The sequence below is a fragment of the Bombyx mori genome, chromosome 10 (genome assembly GCF_030269925.1).
Source record: "Bombyx mori chromosome 10, ASM3026992v2".
NCBI lineage: Eukaryota > Metazoa > Arthropoda > Insecta > Lepidoptera > Bombycidae > Bombyx > Bombyx mori.
The window spans coordinates 12548458-12571526 of record NC_085116.1 but is presented as its reverse complement, the minus strand read 5'-3'; the positions used below and the strand labels follow the sequence as shown (position 1 = coordinate 12571526).

At 36.7% G+C, this 23069-nt stretch overlaps 1 protein-coding gene across 3 annotated transcripts in view; it reads right to left on the bottom strand.

The window, feature by feature from the left end:
* LOC101736789 (myelin transcription factor 1) overlaps nt 1–23069 on the bottom strand; it is a 277664-nt gene that overhangs the window by 59022 nt on the left and 195573 nt on the right. For all 3 annotated transcript variants that reach the window (XM_062670682.1, XM_012697547.4, XM_021353499.3), the window contains exon 4: nt 4311–4345. In XM_062670682.1, the coding sequence (XP_062526666.1) occupies nt 4311–4345 (35 nt within the window). The remainder of the gene's footprint in view (nt 1–4310; nt 4346–23069) is intronic.

Sequence of the window (23069 nt, the reverse complement as noted above, 5' to 3'; positions counted from 1 at the left end):
TAGGCAGGGTGGTGGTACCTACCCGTGCGGACTCAAAAGAGGTCCTACTACCAGTAAAAAAATATTTTACGTAATAGAGAAAGAGTGACGGATGTTGCTAAATTCCATGATTGAAGCCACAATGTTCTTGGGTAGATTTCAATAGGTAGATTTTTTTAAGATATTTTGAATTTGTTTTACTTATATAAACTGACTGAATTGGGCAATTGGACTATTTAGGGAAGTTCGTTTCGTTTTCACGGTTTCTCATAACATAATCAGAGATTTTATTTTACTTAGCTTTGTCGGGAACCTATCTTTAGTATACCATTCTTTGTGGCATGAAAAAAGTATATCGCTCAAAAATAGTTTACAGCAAATATGCTGTTAATTTTCTGTTCGGTTTTCTATGTTCAATAAATAATGCACAAAGCAATGAGTGTATATCGCATTGGCAAGCGAATTTTTCGTAGCACAATGGGAGATAGTGCTTTCTAAGCCTAATCATCGTCCACAATTTGTTTTATTCCTTTACAATCCGCAAATGATAATTGCCATTCGGCCGATCGTGGCCAACTTATTTTGTCCTATCAATTTCACGCTCCACATGAAACTAAATTTAGTAAAATTCAGTACAAAATATATCATTTACGTCAAAGAAATGTGATAATTGATAGTTTGCTTTTAAATTGTATCCGAGAATAGAATTCTTTGAACGGTTTACTATAAGACCATAGTAGTATTTTTCCTTCACGAGTTTTGTAATTATTATCGAAATTAAAAAGTTATATATCACAAATGTAGAAGTATAAGGTACCATGTATTATAAATATAATATAGTACCATAACTAAACCGAAAATTCGTTGACATGTAAAAATTAATTGAAATCGTCATAAATTGAACGCCGAATACGCATCGTGTCAAACGAAATATCAACTACACCGTGCTCCGATAAACATCGGAACAAATTAACCCGTACGGGTCCCGGCACGAGCCCGACACGGTATCGGAACATCTACGCAACGACATTGATTAAACCGATGATAGCGCGGAAGGGTTACGTAAATAGATATATCGTGACGTCATACTCAAGAATATCCTACAAGCTTTAGATAGTGATCAAGTGATGATTGTAGTACAGGTTGACTTAATCCTTACACTTTGTTATGCTCTGTAACAAATTTAAATATTTAATGTCAATTTTAAAACATCATGTTAGGGAATTGCAAAATTAATCAATTGAACTTTTGTGTGCTTCTAATGTGAGTGACTGCATGCCTAAAAGACGCACATATTTATTATATAGTTATTTTTTAAAATTAGTTCTCACAGTTGAAACCTTGTTGTCAATACTCGTATAATATTGCAAAAGGTGATCAAGCTATAATACCTCATTTAAGACCGTTGCATAAAAATGTATATAATCTGTGACATTAATTAAAATTACCGCTAAAAGATGAAGAAGTGAAAAAAGTGTAACCACATTAACAGATAAAAAAATAAATTAACTAATCCGCAAATTAGCAGTCTGACATGTTTGAAAACGAGATACATGATCGCCATTTATATTGTGGTTCGCAATTACATCCTGCGCTAAAATTTGTCGAGTAGTAAACGGGCGACCGCTTGTTGAAACTAAGGCGTACGTATACGAGAAAAACGCTGGACTATTGCAAGGTTTCTTCTCTGTATCATCTCATAATTTCTATTACCGCATACAGTAAACTTGAATCGGAATGACGGGGCGTGAATTCGCGAAACCATTAACGGTAATGGTTTTGTTCGAGTCGGTTGGTGATCTCTGAGTGACAGATAGTAAGAAAAAAATAGATTATTTCTTATTAGTATGGTTATTGATTCGTAAAATAGAAAATTCTGCTTTTCTAATTGATTCTTCTTATTGATGAAACTGCTGCATTCCAAATCAGTGGTAAATTCACTTAAATTAGAAGGTGTACTCGATTGAAAAATCTTTAAGGGCAAAAGAGATAATTAAAAGTAAATGTCTTCTTAAAGAAAACTGTAAATTATTCGATAAAGGTAAAGGTTTTAATCATGTTCGTGATTCGGGAAAGCATAAGGCAGTACTTTACAACTGCCATTTTAAATGAGCACAGTTTATTGAATTAACGTTTGACAAATCACATGAAATCGTATGCTAATGCTAATCACACGTACGGTCTCCGTTACAAATGCGTGGGAATATTCACCGGCGGTAATGCTTGGATCGCGTGAAATTGAACAATATACATCGTCGATTGACTTCGCTCAAAGGAAATGAATAGATTTCATTTTAGTGTCATTTGTAGAGCTAATGGCGCCTCATGCTAATGCGACGGTAAAGCGTGATGTCTTCGTATTTACCTTATTTTGTTTGATGGTTATTTTTGTTTTTGTTAATTAGAAGATTTTGGCGTTTTGTTGTGCAGCCAAATGTGTGGACTTCAGAGATACAAGTAATTAGGTGATGTCTAAAGGCACTATTAATCGTCTAACACTAGACGAACCGTGAATTCATTCATCAATAGTATTTAAAAGGTAAAACATGTATTTGTTTGAAAAATATTTAAACAAATTTCATCTATTTCATACAATGAGAAATTCATTGATATGAGCATTAATTGATTATACTAGGTTTGAATTAATTATAATACGATTTTAGAATTGACTCACTGAGGTATAATTACGTTAGTCATTACGTAGTATTATAATTTTTGTGCACAAAAGATAATAAATAGTTTTATTCGACCAAATTACCTTTGGAATAGTAGCGTGCCCCCAATAAAACGTGGCTCAATTACGTCACAATGTCTTCTTTGTATTTTTCGTGGACGAAAAAAGCTCCGTAATAAATAATACCGTATGTCATTTCTCAGCACGTATGAAACTTATAACACGCGGAACGATTTCGTCTAACAATTTATTTGTAATAGAGCCTTGAGGTGGAGCGGCCCGTCAGGGATATTGAGGGTTCGACAGGATTCTTTTTTGTGATCTCTATTTTGAAACTTCACAAATTTCGATTGTAGTCTATGGTATATGTTAAATAGTGTAGTTTACGAGGATATTTGTATGAAATGTACAATTGCTCTTACAAACAGAACCAGTGATGATAGCCCATATAGCACTCAATTTATATTTTAGACTATCTATATTTAGGATGCTTATAATCCTATCATTGAAATTATAGTAATCGAATTATCCAAACCTTAAATCAGATTATGTATGAACAAAACATAAAGAAGAAAGAATGGTTAAAAATAAAATGTATTATGAATAAATTAGTGATAAATTAAATTTTTTGCTAGTTAAAGGAGAAAAGAAAATTGCACCGCGAATAACAGCAGTCCTGCCATATCACGAGATCTCTGAGTAAAGAGGCGCCATTCCGCCACGATTTGTGACTTAATCACTTTATTGGCAGCGGGGGAGCTGCCTTATCGGAAAGAACCTCAGGGCTGCTGATATATGAGTAAACAAGCTTGCACTTTTCCTCGACCGCTTTGGCGGTCACGACGGCCATAAACACGTCGCAAAAGTTTGAATTGCGATTACGGGGGACCGAAGCAGTTTAGAACGGTGCTTTTTGGTTCAAAAATGTAGGTATTTAACAAGTACAAAAACACGCTTGAATAACAAGCTGAACTTTTTTTTTCCTTATGATCCATGTCAGGATTCGATACCCTGACGTAATAAAATAATTGTATCGATTCATATTTGGAGAATACTTTGTTGAACAATTCCGTTACATAGGTAAAAACAAGTCAAGCTAATAATATAATATTTATAAATGGCTAACTGTTAATCATATTTTGTCTTTAAATATTCAAAGAAATAAAATATTTAAAATTTCTTATCTGAATGGATTAGATAAGTGACACTAATATTGTAAGTGAAGATTCGTTGGAGCTTGTCAATGTTTTTTTTGCTTAGTTGGATGGCCGAGCTCACGGCTCACCTGGTGTTAAATGGTTACCGGTGCCTATAGACATCTACAACGTAAATGCCCCACACTTCAAGCCGAATGCATTACTGTTTCACGTCGAGAAAGAGACAGGTGGTGATATCCCACCACATAATTGATTCTAGACTACATTGAGTAGTCCAACACCAGATGACCTGTGAGCTCATTCACCATTATAAGCAAAAAAAAAAATATAACAAAAAAACATGCAGACTCAGTATGTTTTGAAAATTTTCCTCAGTACTGTGGCTCTTCTTGGAATCGACGGTGGACTTTGAATTTTAATGAGTATGTCCAATGAAAAGTAAATAGTTTTGAATTTGACTAAGAAAAAAGTGATTTAAAAAGTTTGATTTACGTGTTTACCTTGATTGAGTCGTCATCGTTGTAGTCCCTCGCATCTGTAACAAAAACATCTTCGTTTAATAATAACTTAATTTATGAGTATCATCAGGAAAGGGGTACCGGTATTTCCATATCCGCAGCGGCGATTAGCCACAGCGCACACTACAGCGCACCGGACCTAAATATGTTTGTATTTTGGCTTTACTTATACACGCACCTACCCAATATCGGATCCCTCTTGAGGATCAGCCATTACGCAGACTCTTAACGGCGGACGGTTTTAATTAAAAACTTCTTGCATTAGCATGTGTCCGCCCAATCATGATACTTATCCCTTCAAAATATTATTTAATTTTGGACGAAAGTCTCATCCGGTACGAGTTTTAGGAACCGGTTATGAATTAAATGTTCATTTTGGAATTTTTACGTAACCGAAAGAACCTTCGATTTTAATTTTTTTTTATTGTTTAGATCGGTGGACGAGCTCACAGCCCACCTGGTGTTAAGTGGTTACTGGAGCCCATAGACATCTACAACGTAAATGTGCCACCCACCTTGAGATATAAATTCTAAGGTCTCAGTATAGTTAGTTACAACGGCTGCCTCACCCTTCAAACCGAAACGCATTACTGCTTCACGGCAGAAATAGGCAGGGTGGTGATATCTACCCTTGCGGACTCACAAGAGGTCCTATCACCAGTAATATTTTAATAAGAATATTTTTGAATTGATTTTATTATTGAGTTATTGGGGTATGTGCGGTTGTTTGTTGGGGTCCTAAACAAGCAATACGTTAGCGCAGTAGTACGGAGTCTTAGCGAGCGATAAACAAGAGCAGGTGTACTCGGCTCAACCGCTGCCCAGGCCAACTTGGAAAATATTCGCCGGCGTACAAACACACTGGTCTCGTTATGCATGCCTCGCTGGCTTTAATCACGGCGAACCCCGCCTGGGGCTCACCTTATGTTTTCACTATGTATTTTAATGTATCCCGTGAAGTTATCGGCGTATTGCATAAGAAAACGATAGATTTACATTTCAATAGGATAATTTTGAGTGACTAGTTAAAAAAAAAGTTTGCAGATTTAAGTAGAGTTCAGTTGCGTCGGCTTTCATTAGATAGCGCCGGCAAAAAGTGTTATCTTAGAGTTAAATAAGTTTTATAAAGAAACATTCCTGTCTGGTATCGGCAAATATTATATAAAATTCGCGTAGTTACTGGTTGTAGGACCGGTTGTGAGTGCGCGCGGGTAGGTACCACCACCCTGCCTATTTCTGCCGTAAAGCAGTAATGCGTTTCGATTTGAAGGGTGGGGCAGCCGTTGTAACTATACTTGAGACCTTAGAACTTTTATCTGGGCTCCAGTAACCACTTAACACCAGGTGGACTGTGAGTTCGTCCACCCATCTAAGCAATTAAAAAAACAGTGATGCAGAAAAAGGCTATTTTCCTGTTTTTATTTCGTCATTATCATAATCATCAGCCCATAGTTGTTGACCACTCCACTGAACCCATTTTTCAGCTCTCATCCGTTTCTTACCGGTCACCCTTTGCAAGTCATCGCACCTCCTGGCCGGGTGCGTTCCATATTATGTTTTCATTTAAATTCGATAAATTAATCGGCCTGGATTTAAATGTGAAGACATTATATATTTTTTGTGAATTTTTACTGGTTGAAAACGAGAATAATACTCGTATACACGAAAATCGCATACGATAAATGCTTACAATGTAATTTTGGTTTAAAATAAGTTAAGGGATAAAATCGAAGGCTCTGTCGTATATTGGCGGTAGTGTGCCCACATCTCGTCTATTGTATCGCGTGTCCATATTGACACAGTGTCCCGACCGTTCGCAGATAATGATCCCTTGTCAGTTCACTTGAATCCGGGCTTCGGATGTCCTGCCAACAATGCTCATTCAGTCAGGTGTAACGTGTATTTGTAACCGATGTATTTCCTAAATCGTTCCATTTTCAAATCGTATTGGTTTGAAAATGGAACGTTTCTACATATAATTGAAAAAATCGTTTAAATCTATAGGTAGTAACGCTACGACATAAAAGTAAAAACTTAGTTTAATAATTCGGTCACGATTATTAATCATGTCAGCAGGCAAATGCCAGATTTTGTTTGACTTAGCTAAAAGTTTTGCTCTTATTTATTTTTTATCAATTTCAGCTGGCTGATCCTAAAAAGCGTTGCCGCGTTTTATTATGGCGACGTGAATTAGCAAAAAGAGAATGGATTTCGGTTGTGATTATGTCAAAAATAATTAATTATTATCGATTCGGTGGCGAGCAGGGGAGCGGATTGATGGGAGCCACTAAGCGTAGAGGCGCTCTTTAAAATTGGAAAGCTAATTACTCGGTTACGGAGGAAACCCCGACGTCACGGCGGGGACACAGCCAACATTACCGAGAAGTTAAACCTATTTGAATTAAGCCGAACGAAAGCGATTCTTCGAGAGATTTCGACACATTTCCATACCTTACTTAAATTGAAAATAAAATTAGCACCAAACGTAAACTATTTATGTATACGGTTGAATTAATCTCTGCAATCTATGTAGCGGGATGGGGTCGTATTTGAAGTTCGTACTTCTTGATTCATTAGGACGGACCCGCTGCGTGATCGGCCTGCCAAAGTAGTAGTTACATTGTACACATCACAGATGAGAGAAACTTTAATTTAGATCGCGGTACCTGGGTCTACTCGCCTCTTTCAATGAATCGCAATGAACTGTTTGTTTGGGGCGCACTCTATGCTGTAACTGCTACTTTGACCGGCACGTATTGAATCTACAACTTTACAACGCATCACCGATAATTAATCATTAGTTGAAAAGTACCAGAAAGAAAAATCACAGTCATCGACCTTTTTTTTTAAATTAACGCCATTAGCTTCGAGATTTCCTCTCGGGGACGGAGTGCAGAAATTGCCTCTCTTCGTTTGAGCAGTTTCAGTAATTAGTAACGCTCGACTTTTATTTGTTGACGTTCATTATTCGTTGATTTCGTGAGTTGTGCGCGAGCGAGACGGTCGTATTTGCTATTTGAAGTAGAGAGGGAGGTCGGTGTTCAATCGTGAGGCTGCACCTGGCACCGCGCGAATTTGCAATTTAAATTCCGAACGAATGTTCAGAGGACCTCCTTAACACGACATCTGTTTAAATCGTCGACGATAGAGTGACTGCTGCGGTTTCAAAACTCTTTGTGATTGCGACTTAATTGAAATAAAACAAAACCCTTCGTGGTTTTTGGGGGTGACTCAGAATCACGACTGTTCAATCTTTGATTATATATTTTCACTTAAAATTACCGTAAGCTTGGTTTAAGAATATACATATTTTCGTCGTAATAGAAAATGGTTTGTTAAATTTTAACAAAATCGAACTTTTAAATAAACATTAACGAAATGATCTTATAGCCCACGTAATTTTAAGAGTAACCTGTAATTTTGCCTATTTTTTCATGCGCTCTTTCTGATTATCTGTTAATGGAAAATTAGCCGCGATATCATCGATATATAGGCAAAAAAGAAAACAATAACATAACAACTTACAGCTTACGAAGAAAATAACGAAGTTAAACACAAAAACCGTATCAACGAAGGGTCGTAATATTTTTCCGTCAGGTTATAATTTAGCAAATTGATTGATCCGTTCCTCGCGGAATGATATATCGAATACGTCGGTGTATCGGACGTGGCCGGTTAATAGGCGTTAGTGGGTAAATAAAGAAGTGCGGTAGACCGGGCGGAGCCACGGGTCATTAATAACTATCGCCCTCGCTACTTCATTAACAATCAATCACATGTGCCATCACTTGGCGAGGACAGGTTGGTTTGTATTGCTCCTTTAGCTAGTCTTTTAAAAAAATATTCTATTTGATATTCGAAGCAATATTTCAAAGGGTGGTAGGATTTTAGTTCGGTCAGTAAGTAAATGTGGATTCATAAACTCTATTTCACATTCGTTCACAGTCGCATTCCTTACCTACCAAATTTCCTAATTCCTCATTAAATCTAAGTGTTTTTAGATAAGTGGACGAGCTCAGAGCCCACCTGATGTTAAGCGGTTACTGGAGATCATACACATCTACGACGTAAATGCGCCACCCACCTTGAGATAATATCAGTTCTAAGGTCTCAAGTATAGTTATAACGGCTGCCCCTCCCTTCAAATCGAAACGCATTACTGCTTCACGGCAGACATAGGCAGGGTGGTGGTACCTACCCGCGCAGACCCACAAAATTTCCTACCACCAGTAAAAGTAGTTGGAAGTAGTAGATGCTGTCCGAGCAAAAAAAGGCAGGTTAAGGCAACGTTGAAGTAATATAATATAAGGATTACCTAATATTATGATTAGGTTTAATTAATGATTTTAAGGCTTAGTCGAAGCTCGCTTTAACCACGTAGAAAAATGTAGCGACAGTGCTACGTGACGTAGTCACAACGTAGCAGTGTCTACGAAAAAAATCGTATTATATTGCATAAATTCTAATTAGATTATTTCCAATGTCCCTAATCTCACGTGTTATTTTGTTCTTAGTGCATTGGCATGAAAAAGAATGACTTGTCGGAAGGAGTTAATAATGTTATAAATTTGTTAGCAGGCTACCCGCAGCGAACTCACTGGTCCCGACGTTCTTTGTAATTAATGTGAACACCTCATCTATTAAATTAGTACAAGGGCCTCTGAGTACACGTGTGAGCTACTTACCATCTTAGCGAGGCCTCTGTAATATCCTGTGAAAGCCTAGAGACGTTGAGAGGCATAAAGTTCAAGAGAGGTTGGTCATTTTGAAACAATCTTAACAGAATAAATAAATTGTGTGCGAAGAAAACGGAACAAGTATATTCATTCATCATAAGCGCAAGTAATTTGAACTTTGACCCGTTCTGTGATTGATTCGGCAACGAAAACAGATTTCTTAACATAATTAGCAGGTTATTTGTTGTGTTAAATGACGTTGACACTTCAATTAAGGTTCGGGTTCGTATAGATTTGTTTACTATGTAAATAATTTACTGAATTAATCATAACGTTTAGGTACAAATTATAAAGTAGAATAGAGCTAGAAAAAAAAACTTGATAATTACATTTATTACAATTGCAAGTTAAAATAACTACCACCAAGAAAATAACATGGTCCTGTTTTATAATTTATCTAGAGGTACAATATATTTAAAGCTATCGTAATTTTTTATAGCAAAACAATAATAGCGGTGAACGGTGAGAAAATAGTATCATCAAACCGTTGCGACATGTCCTTCATCGAACCAGCACCGAGGAGATCTTATTCGTAGGCAAACTGCTTTTGGCTATCTGACATTGTTGATGTCCATGAGTAGAGGTGACTACTTGCTATTGAGCAGGTCATGTGGTCGACTGTAAAGTATTGTGTGGTAAAAAAATAAATAAATAGAAACCGCTACTAAATGGACCAAAAGTCAGCGACTTATGTGCAGTGTCATTTAGAAAATATTAATTTATTTTAAAATACGTCTTTTTGCGCAAAATATCCTTGAACTAATTTTTCAAAATTCAGAAGTGGTAGTTATTGTATATTTTATGGGATCTCATTGAAATAGTGGACATAATTCGTCTTCTCGCATTAAAACTGTATAATCTCAAAACTTACTAATTTTACAGGAGAGTGTTTTAAAGGTTTAACATGTGATATTAAAGTAAATAGTATTAAAGACAAACAATATTAATCTATTCTCAATTTGACCACAGACTTTCAACAATATCAAAAGTTTGACAATAAACGCCATCGATCGATGATAAACGCAGAGTATATGTGTGTGTTGTGTCAAATACATGGTAGTGTTGTGTGTAATGTATTCTTTATTGATGTATATGTGTTGTGTCAAATACATGGTAGTGTTGTGTGTAATGTTTTCTTTATTGATTTAATGTATCTTTTATGCATTATTTTTAAAAAATATTAGCATTGTGCACTGCTTCTCTATATTCTCTATAAGTGTGCGAAATTTCATACTCCTCCGTCGGCGCAATTTTCGTAAAAAGGGGTACAAAGTTTTTGCTTCACGTATTAATTTATAGAAGAAGATATTTTGTATTTCGAGCCGCTAGTATTCCAAGCCCATGCATCTTTCTGTTCACTTATCAGGATAACATAAATTTGTAATTTTTACCAAGAACATACTTTAAGTTTTCCATAACGCGTTGTATATACCCAGAGAACGTGCCTGGCTATCGAGTACCTCCACGTGTTTCACGATCTAGTTCGGTCACAGCCAATAATACTCACAAAGGTAAGCGAGGGCCCATAAATTATAGTCTACAAACTATACGCTTTGATCAATTAAATTTTATTACGCGCGTTAATTAAAGGCCCTCCCAAGTGAAAGATTTATTAGAGTATTATCTTCATAACCGTAGATTAAAGGGGCATTACCGAACAAGGCTAGGCCTTCGGGCAGCCTACTTAAGTGCTCGATTAAAGCACTATTGAAACTGAAGATTAGTGCGTCGTAACATGCGGTATCCCTTGCACGCTACAAAGACGTTCCTATGTTTATATTTGTTTGTGTTCGCAAAATATGAAGGCAAAGGTCGATGCTTCAGTTACAATATTATGATATTAGTTGTTACGTAATTCAGATGTAATAATAGCGCTCTATCTGGTTTTTTTTTCCTTTTCAGATAAATAACTAATTTTTTGTTGTATTAGTGAATACAATGGGTATTTATTTTTTATAACACACTATTTGTATTGTTATATTTTTTGTTTGTTTGTACACACATAAGTTATTAGAGCCTTAACATAATTATTCTTTTCTTTTGCATCGGTGGGTTGACCAACTCACAGCCTGCCTGGTGCTAAGTGGTTACTAAGCAACGGAACGTGAATCACAGCTCTAACTAAGATCGTCATGGTAATTGGCAATTCCAGAAAATATCTAAACCTTTTTTTTTGTTAAGTTCTTCAATCATATTAAACTACATTACTAACATACCGTAATTTGTGGAGTATTGTATTTCATTGATAGCACTAATAAAGCTTATCACTAAATAAAAAAAGAAAATTGCTTGCCAAACAGAGGAGAAAATGATCTTTAACTGTTTTATCTTTACCCGTTATTGTTTAGATTTTAAATATTTAAATTTAAAGTTTAATACGCTACTAAAAATAGTTGAAGAGGTTTACATTTGAAAATGACGTCACAAGCCAAGCTCACATTGAATAGGAGTACACAGGCTCTGGTTCCTTCAAAAGGGACATAATTTCCATTAAAACTGTATACATACATATGTAGGGTAACATACATATGTAGGGTATATGAGTAAAATTAATCTGAATGTAAACGCTTACTCGGCGGATATTATGAGTCCACTAGCGAGGAGTAATCTCAGCTGCCTTTAACCTCAATTCCGGGACGTTCAAATTGCAGTCGGCTAACAAAACTTTATTATACATCGTGTTACTTTAGTACAAATTTAATTGTTAGCTTAATTTAAGAATGGGTGTCGGGCTGTAATTGTGTTCTGTTGAGTTGTTGTTAATAGTTTGATTTCAACTTTGTGTACGTTGTAACAGACTTGCTTTAGAGAAGAATTAACCAGTGAAACGTTTTATATTGAATTTCGCAGGTTCAATATTATGCATTGTGGATAATAATTTAGCCAGTTTCAAAGCTAATTATGCCGTATGTATTTTGAGGACAATAGTGTAACACGACTCTGCTGTGATATATGAGCAGTAAATTCTAATGGAAGCCTCTCGTCCCCGCGAGGTGCCACAGTAAAGCCGCGCCGAATGCGGAATGATCATAATAAAGTATGATTTCTTGGTCGGGGACGCGGCCTTAACTCGGATAATCACTCCTCAGGCGTACCCATATAATTCCTTAGTGCATAATGAAAGTTGATTAACATTATACCCGGTGTGTGCTGCGAGTGTGTGTGCGTCCGCAGCAGATTCCGAGTACTAATTAAGAGTGAGGGAGGGTGGGTCGCGGCCGCCGGCGGGGGCGGGGTATCGATCATCGCCCGCCAAGGAATCGACGCAGGGACCCGCAAAAAGGGGAGCCCTCATCTCAAAATCAGCGTCCGGCTAAGCCGACCGGCACTCAGCACATGTGTTTTGATTTAAATACGCGCTAAGGGTCAGTTTAATACGCGAATGCGGAAACGTAACGCTCCGGGCGCGATTTGCAAATCCGATGTGAATAATTACACGGCTTACGACCGTTTACCTACTGCCTTATTGTAATTTGCATATTTTCTTGTGGCTTTATGACGGCTGCCTATCTATGGAACGTAGAATTGAGAGGTATGACATGGATTGTTCAATTTCAAAGCAATTTGCAATACTTCTTGATTTTATATTTTGTGACTTACATAATTTGTGGTAATGACATGGTACCTCTTCTGTTGCCGATGTTAATAAAACACGCTCGGAGGTTGTTCACAGACTAACTGTATTTTATTCTTATAATAGACAATTATGATGAGGTGTGCCAAATATTTGCTAATAGATGTCGCTACTAGTATTTAACAGAACATTATTTTGATACTAACTTTAACACCTCAACTTATCAAAATAATCTAAACCTTAAACAACAATTCAAAAGCATACTGTCACAAACAATCCAGTAAATGCATATATAGTATATATGCATTTATATACTATATATGCATTTACTGGATATATATAAATATATAATAGGTTTATGAGCGAACAACAACAAAACGATCTATCTAGTATGACGATACAAAAAACATATTTTTATCCTTTATACTATAGTACCCTAATAATGCTACTAGATACTGCACTAGGTACCTAGTGAGGTTTTTAGCTTCATTTATAGTTGAATAGGTTTTTAGATAAAATGTATGCTAGTAAAAACAAAGCAAAATTGGTCAGAGTCATTATGACAATTGAAATAATAAATAAACAAGACAAAACACCAGAAACACTAACAAAGCTGCTTATAAAAAAACGCTGGAAAACACTTATCGCGCTCGAGTGCAAATCGTCGACTGTCACTTCAATTCCCGTTGGCTCCGGACAAAATAGGAAAAAGTAACAAAAATAACAATCAAACAGAACATCCGAGAAAATGAGATCTGAAGGAATGATCACGCCCGACCCCGGGGACCGGTTGCCTCTTCAAAAAAGACTTAATCTCTCAATTCACTAAGGAGTTAAGCTTTAAAAAATATTTCGATAGGCAACAAAGAGCCCCTCGCTCGTCTTGTCGCGGTGTCTTTGACACGTCGCCGCCGGATTTTTTCGCGAGATCTCTTTAGAAGATGTCACTCACTTTGTATCGGCTTTGTGAGGAGAGGTTAAGCGCCGGTTTATTAGGATTGGCTTCCGATTTGCAAACAGAGGGGCCGACGTCAGATTCGTTTTCGGTGTTACGTTTATTGACCAAAAAAATCACAAAATTCGATTAGATTCGATTTCGAATTACTGCGTACCGCTCCCGTACTATCTCGGGAGTTACTCGCATAAATATGAAAATGTGAGGAGGGTGGCTTGACGAACGATGGGCTTTAATTAAGAATACGTGACAAAAGGCGAGACATGCACACAAATAACTACAGGTCGCATCGAAAAGGTCCTGGATTACGTAACCCTTTTGCGCTTTTGATTTTAAACGTCGTATGAAGTGCGATTGCCGGGCCATGGCGTCTAATTTGAAAAGAGACTTGACAAATCTGGCTTCTGACCCCTCATTTAATCGAGCCGACGTTACACGTGATGTCGCTATGAATGTTGGTACAATGCAATGAAAGCGAGGACCGGTGCGTGGTCACTATGGTTACAGACCGGATTGCGAAGCCTTGTTGTGAAAGGCTTTTCTACTCACTTGACCATTAGGAACGGTTTACCATTTCGGGGACTGACTAAGGTCTGGATCCAAAGCTGTAATAATTAGCAGGCAAACAAGGAACAGGGTGGCCGCACAACTTTTGCGGACCGTTCAGGTGCTTTGCAAACACTGCAGCAAGAAGTTTAACAGCAGTTTAATTGCGGAACGAAAACAGAAGCGCACGGAAAACAGTTTAGTTCCCGTGAAAAGAACCGGGCGCCTATTGAGGTGAACGAGCATAATCAAAGTTGCGTTTGAGTTTGAAGTTCATTGAAAATGTTGAAATGTCCACATCGTTCTGCGTCGAATGAATCAAAGCACAAGAGTGAATCGTTATTTGCTCAACATTAAAGTTGTATTTTTCGTAATTGCAGTTTTATTCTTTGCTGTTTGTTTTCCTGATTTGCATTTCGATAGCAGAAAACGCATACCAGTAGACGAAGTTAAGCTCGGTTTTGTGTAAAGCGGATATGGGAGTCTGTGTTATAGATTGAGGGTTGCTGTCCATCTGAAAAACGAGGCTAACGTCTCAATTCAATTGGAAAATTGACATTTTTAAGGCAAATCAAGGCGAATCAATTCGGGTGCACTTACTGCAGTCGGTATTTCCATTACCAAATTTCTTGTAACTGTAAAGTATTAATAAAAAATAAATAGATATTTGGGAACCAGTGTTGTGGGTACCAGAGCAGGCATAGATAGATATATACTTTTAAATATACATTTTTCTTTTTTATTAACCTTGTAGGCAGACGAGCATAAGGCCCACCTGATGGTGAGTGGTTACCGTCGTCCATGGACTTCAGCAATGCCAGGGACAGAGCCAAGCCGCTGTCTAAATACACATATATAGATAACAAACACCCAGACAAAGATCAAACAATCGACCTTCGGCGCAACAGTTAAGGGCGCTAACTAATCCACTACCAAGTAAGTCTTATTTAAATATTCTTGATTATTTATTACCTAATTGAGAATGAGGAATGTTAAAGTATACACACGAGTCCATAAATCGGCCATGTCAGTGACAGAGTGCGGTAAAGGTGCGGACGCACGCTCTGACAATAAATTAAGCGTGCCCACGTCATGACGGGCGTATATGAGACGGTAGACCGTGCATCATGTGGTATTTCATTGGTTAACCCGCTGTAAATATATTTCATGTAAATAATAACGTGATTGCGACCACCCATCTTAAGGTTGAAGTGTGATTGTTTTGTTTCTTCATAAAAAAAATGTTTTTGTGGTAAAAATGGTTATATCATCGTAGTGTATTTGTATGGATTGATAAAACCTTATGAAATTTTTAAAAATGACATTTAATTAACACGGTTAACCGGTATCTAACTAGCGAAATCTTTTTTCTTTTGAAGTCGTCGTGGCCTAAAGGATAAGACGTTCCGTGCATTCGTATGCAGCGATGCACCGGTGTTCGAATCCCGCAGGCGGGTACCAATTTTTCTATTGAAATACGTACTTAACAAATGTTCACGATTGATTGCCACGGTGAAGGAATAACATCGTGTAATAAAAATCGAACCCGCAAAAATTATAATTTGCGTAATTACTGGTGGTAGGACCTCTTGTGAGTCCGCACGGGTAGGTACCAGCTCCCTGCCTATTTCAGCCGTGAAGCAGTAATGCGTTTCGGTTTGAAGGGTGGGGCAGCCGTTGTAACTGTACTGAGACCTTAGAACTTGTATCTCAAGGTGCGTGGCGCATTTACGTTGTAGATGTCTATGGGCTCCAGTAACCACTTAACATCAGGTGGGCTGTGAGCTCGTCCACTCATCTAAGCAACAAAAAAAAAACAACTTCAAAATATCCGATTAACTTTGTATCAAGGACCAATAAATACCATTCCAATACTTTTATTACTTAACTTCGACCCACTAACTACGACTAGGATCATTGGAATATTTTTTTTTTTTTTTTAAATCATCTCTTATGAAGTACCAACTAATATGTAGTTATTGTAGAAGTATTATAAATTTTCAAATTATTCTTTGTTTATATTATACTTCTTAGATACTCTATTATTACAAAGGAATTATTTTATGATTTTAACATAGTTCTAGCATTGATTATGTTATTCAAGGAATTTTCTTTCTACCTATACAAAAGTGTGTAATCTCCAGAGGAAACACGCACGGAAGGCGGTATAACCAAGTTCTGCTTAATACATAATTGGGAGTAAATCCCTATTGGAACTCGAATATAAAGGGACAGGTTTCTTGGTTCGTGTTCGGGTGGGATATTAATGAAATTAACCGATACTCTACAAATAGCTAGGGATAAGAAATAAAGAATAATTTTGGATTTCGATTTTGCTAAAGGCGAGCTAGTTATCACTAAGTTAGTTGCCTGTAGACACTAATATTTCCAAATAATAAATTCTAGAAGTTGATAAATGATAACAGGTCAATTCGAAATAATAAAAGACTGCTCCGCATAGTGTTTATGAGGAAAATGATTGATTAAGACAATATTAAGTTTTTATTTCTTTTATAGGTACACGAACGAGGTCATAGCGTTCAAATGATTATCTAAGATAATAGAGTTCATAACGTGATTGGTGTTAGTTATCTCAAGAAGTGATGTCTCAAATGTATTACATAACGGCCCACCGAATGACTGTTTCAAGGTAGAAAAAGGGGGGATGCTAACATCCACCTTTGCGCGTTCACAATAGGCCTTACCACCAATAACGAAGCGTTTTTATAAAAGTTGTGTGTTGAATTTTATATATCTTATAAAAGTACGTTTATCGGTAAGGTATATTTATATATTGTAGTTTTGACATTATGTGTAATATATACTTATATATACCAGTCAACCAAAGGTAATGCTGAGAGAGTAGGTGCAGATATACAATTGAAATTAGATGATACATTTCTCGAACCCAATATTTTCAGTTTACGAAGCGAATAAAACTACGGATTCACTAATATTTAAAGTTTACGAATCAAGTAAAACTACGGACTCACGGTTACCTCCGATTAAAAAGGCCAAAATTCGAAGCCTCGTGTAATGACATAATAACCCAAATTACCAAGCGAAACTAGCTGTTGTTACGTTCATTACCCCGGCTGTAATTCCCGGGCGGGCTTCGCGGTATCGATCGCACTCGAGCGACAGAAAACTTTCTAGACAGCTTTTATATGCACCGACTTTAACCCCTATAGCACGGGAATGTTCGATAAAACGAATCTACATAACGTAGGTGTGACAAATACCTTGTAACGGAATGACATTGACAAATTTGTTGACTGATGTGAGCTTCAGAATTAGTTGTCTTAAAATCGTGTAAAAAAGCATACAATTTCTTCAAGTTGTTGTAACAATCAGCTTCAGTTAGAATCTAGTCATTAACTGCAATTAAATGTTACTATGTTAGAAAAGTCGGTAGGCAGCGGCTTGGCTCTGCCCCTGGCATTGCTGAAGTCCATGGGCAACGGTAACCACTCACCATCAGGTGGGCCGTGTGCTTGTCTGCCTACAAGGGCAATAAAAAAAAAAAAAACTTCTGTATCATCACACTACAAGTGGAAACAAAGTATTTCTCTACGAAATCAAGGAGGCTTATATTTCGAGAAAATCGAAATAATACATTACTTAAACAAGTCTAATCGAGACAGTTTATTTATTAGAACAGAAAATTAATGTTATAAGTTATACTCCAACGAAGTTACGAGACCGTTTCGTGGAATCAAAATGAAATTATATCATCGCAATATAAATGGTTACTCAACTTAAAGATCAAAAGAATGATATGATCTTCATTTATATTTAACTATTCATTAACATAATAATAAAATATAACCAGAGTTTTCTTTGAAACATTTCAATTGATGTAAAAATAATAGCATAGTTTATTATGTTTTGAAATCATTTTCATTACGACTATAGAATGTAGCTAAAATATTATAAGTATAAGAACTAAAAAACACGCTTATATAGCAAATCGAACTTATAATTGATTATGTTTTTTATCCTGTTGATTCTGGTCAGGATATGAGAGCAAAATTATAAAATTATTGTATTGTCATCGGTCTTTGATGCGGGTGCAAATTTTCAATTAATCGGAGATCTTAAAGCCGATGAAAATGATGTTCCGTTTCCGAAGGATTCCGTTACATGTAAAACTAGTACAAATGTATTAAAAATAATTGATATTAAGTACTCATAATTTTTGTTCTGTGTGTATGTATCATACTTTTTCTCCTTCGAGCTATCTTGCCTACATGGTCATGCAATACTATTCGTACTGCATGACCTTTGGCACGTTGAACGTCAGACTACAAGCCGTGTGTAGCCCAGTAGGCCTCGAAAAGACGGTTGGGTATTCTCACAGGCCCGTGACGTACACTGGTATCTACCATCTGATATCTCGGAGAGTAATAAGTATATTGCAGTTTCCACAAACCGTTCATTATTTCTGAGTCTTTTTTATGTATGTATGCTTTCTGTCACACGATGTCCGTCACGGCGTTTGAAGTGTTAATGCACATTTTTAAATTATCTTCAAATTACTGAAACATAACTTCGTTACAGATTAAATAAAGAGCGTTAATTTCCGAAGTAATATAAATTTTTGGTGTTTGTTCGTAATAGTTGGATGGAGTTGTGACGTCACGGGTGACGTAGCGTGCATCCGACAGTTGATAGGGGTAGCTTCATTTGGATCACACAAAATGTTTAGCGGCACTATTCTGGCAAACGGAATTATAACGGGAATAGGAAAAGTACGCAATTTATAAATACATATTGTAACATGATGATAATGACTCAGGGATATTGTTCGTAGTTTCTCATACAAGAGGAAATAGGTTTAGAGACTAGAATCGTTCGACTGTATCCCGATTTTCTGAATGTCAGGTTTTTTATTGTACTATACTCAACGTGCTCTTTATTGTATTTTTTAAACAAAAATTCACGTTTGTTCATTTACACACATTCAGCCGTGGGCTTTTACCATCTTCGGCAACTGAGTCCTAAATATCCCGCGCGCCCCCTAGACGCGGGAATATCATAGGAGGTTCGGCCTCGTCACAAAAAAAGTTTCTACTAGAATACTAAAATCATAAAGTGATTATTCCTTTCCTTTTTTTTTCTAATTTTCCTCTTAATTCGTGACTCGAGAACTGCTTGTATACTCTGTTTTGGGTCCTTTGTTTGTTTGTTGTGCGGATGTGTGAACTAGCTTATGGCGTTACCCGGGGTCGTATTGAGACATCACGAATGAAACGAAAAATTAAAATACGCTGTACAGTTATTGCGCTTTTAAATTAATAAAAATATATAAAAATATTATCAACCCTATAGCACGGAATAAGGATGTATCAAATAATCGTATGAAACGGCGTGGGGTAAGTCTAATCAGCTATGAAAATTAGGTTCCGCTGCGTATCTCCTGCTTTGTACTGCTAATGTGGAATTTAATTACTATTTCCAAATAGATTCCACCTTCTGATGTCTTAGAGACGAATCATATATGATGTAACGTAGCTTAATGATACTTTTCAAATGACATAGAACTTATAGAGGTGATTTCAATAATATTATATTTATCAATGTTCGCTTTTATCAATATATTTTTTTATGGCTTAGATGTGTAGACCAGCTCACAGTCCACCTGGTGTTAAGTGGTTACTGGAGCCCATAGACATATACAACGTAAAATGCGCCACACACCTTGAGATATAGTTCTAAGGTCTCAGTATAGTCACAACGGCTACCCCACCCTTCAAACCGAAACGCATTACTGCTTCACGGCAGAAATAGGCTGGTGGTACCTACCCGTGCGGACTCACAAGAAGACCTACCACCAGTAAAAAACCACCAGAAAATTATAATTTTGCGGGTTTGATTTTTATTGCACGATGTTATTCCTTCACCGTGGAAGTCAATCGTGAACATTTGTTAAGTACGTATTTCATTAGAAAAATTGGTACCCGCCTGCAGGATTCGAACACCGGTGCATTGCTCGATACGAATGCACCGGACGTCTTATCTTTTAGGCTACGACGACTTACAATGTATTTTAGCTTGGATAGTTTTCTGTTAATTTTATCCAAAGAATAATTTGCCGAACAATATTATTGATACTATTCTATAACGAGTACCGAAGTGATAAATAGAAAAAAATGCAAATCTTCCTTATCAAAATTACCGATTATTTTCTTTTATGTTTTATTTTCATGTAAATATCGATTTTAATGAATTGATTTTACTAGTAGATAAAAAAAGGTTTTTTTTTTCATTGCTGTAACAAAATCTATATGTACCTATACATCTATAATTAAGATAAAACAAGTAGCTAATTTGATGACTTTAATCACCGCAAGATGATTTTTCTTTTCAAGTAGTACTGGCCAGCAATGTCATTCTAGTGTGTATTTATCATTTCCATTTATAAGTTTCTTGAACATTAAAACTGGGGTAGGCACCTTTGAATATCGTTTCTGTTTCGGCGTATCTTAATCTTGTGAAATTAGTGAAGAAATGGTGTGTTATTTCTCGCGTAACCAGGTTCAATAGTTAGGGCACATACGTGTGCAAACAAGGCCACGTGTCGTGTGTAACCTTCAAACTTATTTCATTGCTAATTGTCCACGCGTTACCTGGGGCCTTGAAAGCAGTCTTTTAGGGTTTATCAGCGAGAACAGGGACACTGATCACGTGGGCCGATGTATAATTGTGTCAAGACTTGAAGACGCACTGACCCGTCTTTGTTTTTTGGAAACAGGGTTCTGGCGATATCCATCTATTTGATTTCGGTGATTACTTTTATACATTCTACTTACTTTGCATTAGCTGTGACTGAATCATTTACGCGACAAACAATACCTCCTCCAATATTAGTTTGTTAAAATTTTATCTAGCTTAATAGAAATTTCTAAATTGAAATGTTGTCAAAAAAAAAACACGTGTAAATAAAGCAACTGTATAGCTTCAACGTTGTCATTTATTGAAGCATTCTCCTCAGTACTGTATATGGCGAACCGTTCAGTTAACGATGGTGGTAGTAGTGACCGGACGGAGTAAGGAAGTCCGCTAAAAGAACGCGTATGAGACTGCAAGTACTAGATAGTGGTTTTCATGAGGAAAATATTTGAAAAAGCTGTACAATATTTGTATACATCACTCGAGACCACCTCAGGTCCGCCTTCACTATCTATCATCCAATTAGAGTAACGATCAATCATGATGCTGATCGCCCTAAGGCAATGCGATGATTTTTCACACTCCTACTCACCTCAGCCGTCCGGGACTTGTTAATCACACGCATGAAAGGTAGCCGTTGTGAAACGTTGATAGATTGTTCGTAAAAACAAATATTCAAACAAACAAAAGTTTTTTTTACCTTTGTTTTATTGTACTGACGCGTGTCTTAAAAATTGTAGTTACGCATTAGAATTTTGGACGGGTTCGATTTTTTTACACTATATTAGTCCTTAATCTTGAGTTATTCGGGAACACGAGCTTAGTACGTTTTTTTAAAATACAATCAGTACATAGATTAAGTAATTGCGGCAAATTGAATATGTATTTTTTAACGAACGTAAAAAGCGTTAAATATTTTTTTTAAATGTATATTCAGTCCCAAAATTTACTCACTTTGAAAGATTTGATGTACAAGTTCGTAAAACCGGGAATATCAAGCAACGTTAAATCGACACTTTCAATCACGATAATACAAAATCCAACAAAACGGGACGCTATAAAAAGATGAACAATAATTCTTTTTTATTATGCTTCAAAGTGGGAATCTCATTGTCGGCGAGGAAATAAATAATAACTCGAAGGAAAAATAAAAGGGAAATAACACAACATAAAATATTAAGATTCACCCTGGATTGGCACGATTGTGGTCGCCGCGGATTTCTTGAGGGGCGAATCTACCTACATCTTTGAATGTTAATGCTATTTGCATATCCGAGAAGTCATGAAATAAATCAGTCTCGACGGACAGCGGAACGGCAATTCATTACGCTTCCTTTGTCTCGTCTACGCAACTTGCAATTAATGTAAAAATTGGTTCCTTTTAATTTTTTTGCACGAGGGTCATGATTATTCCGAATGGCGGGGTAGTTTTTCTTTATGAAATTGGGTTTGTATTTGATTATGACTGTAAATGGCCGTTATTTTGTATAAAACTGGATGTATAAATTGTAGAATTGTGAAATAGTAGTTTCGTCTTTATTTAAATTGTAAATCGGGCAGAATTTTTTAAGGGTGACCCTTGTAAAATTTTCTATGAGAAACTTTTCGCGACCCATATAGGATGTACAGTAAGCCCCTTTTCGGATAATGTCTCGGATCCGCCTTCAAATTGCACTATATTGTGCTTCAAATGCGAGAAAAACGGAGAAAGTGTTAGGGCACCATTTACATAAGTCGAGACAGAGGGTTTCTTGCGAGACAAAAATATTCAGGACCGAGGTGATGAGAGCCCTCCGGGCGACTCCATGCATAACCTTTATGATGGGGAAATATTTACAGCCGGCGCGAAAACGAGACATTTATGGAGTAACTGAAAAAAGCGAACTCTGCGAGGGTATTTTGTAGACTATTTGAAGACTGCGGTATTTATTGATTTGGATAGTCATGGTAGTGAGTTATTGTGCTACGCAACAGTTGTCAACTAGTATTGCTAGTTTCGGTATCAAACGTCAGTGTTTACAAACCAACAGGATTGTGGTTATCGTGCTGGCGAGAAAGTTTTTATGAATTAACCGTCAAACAAGTAAAGAAGAACAATGAAAAAACAAACTCCTCAAACAAAAATCGATGACAATCTGGGCCAAAAACTTGGTAGAACTTTGCCGGCAAAAGATTTATACACTTATAAAAAGTGAACGGGAAAAGAAGTTTTGGAAGAACTTTAAATTGCGACCTTGAACCGGTTGAACTTTGTTTCA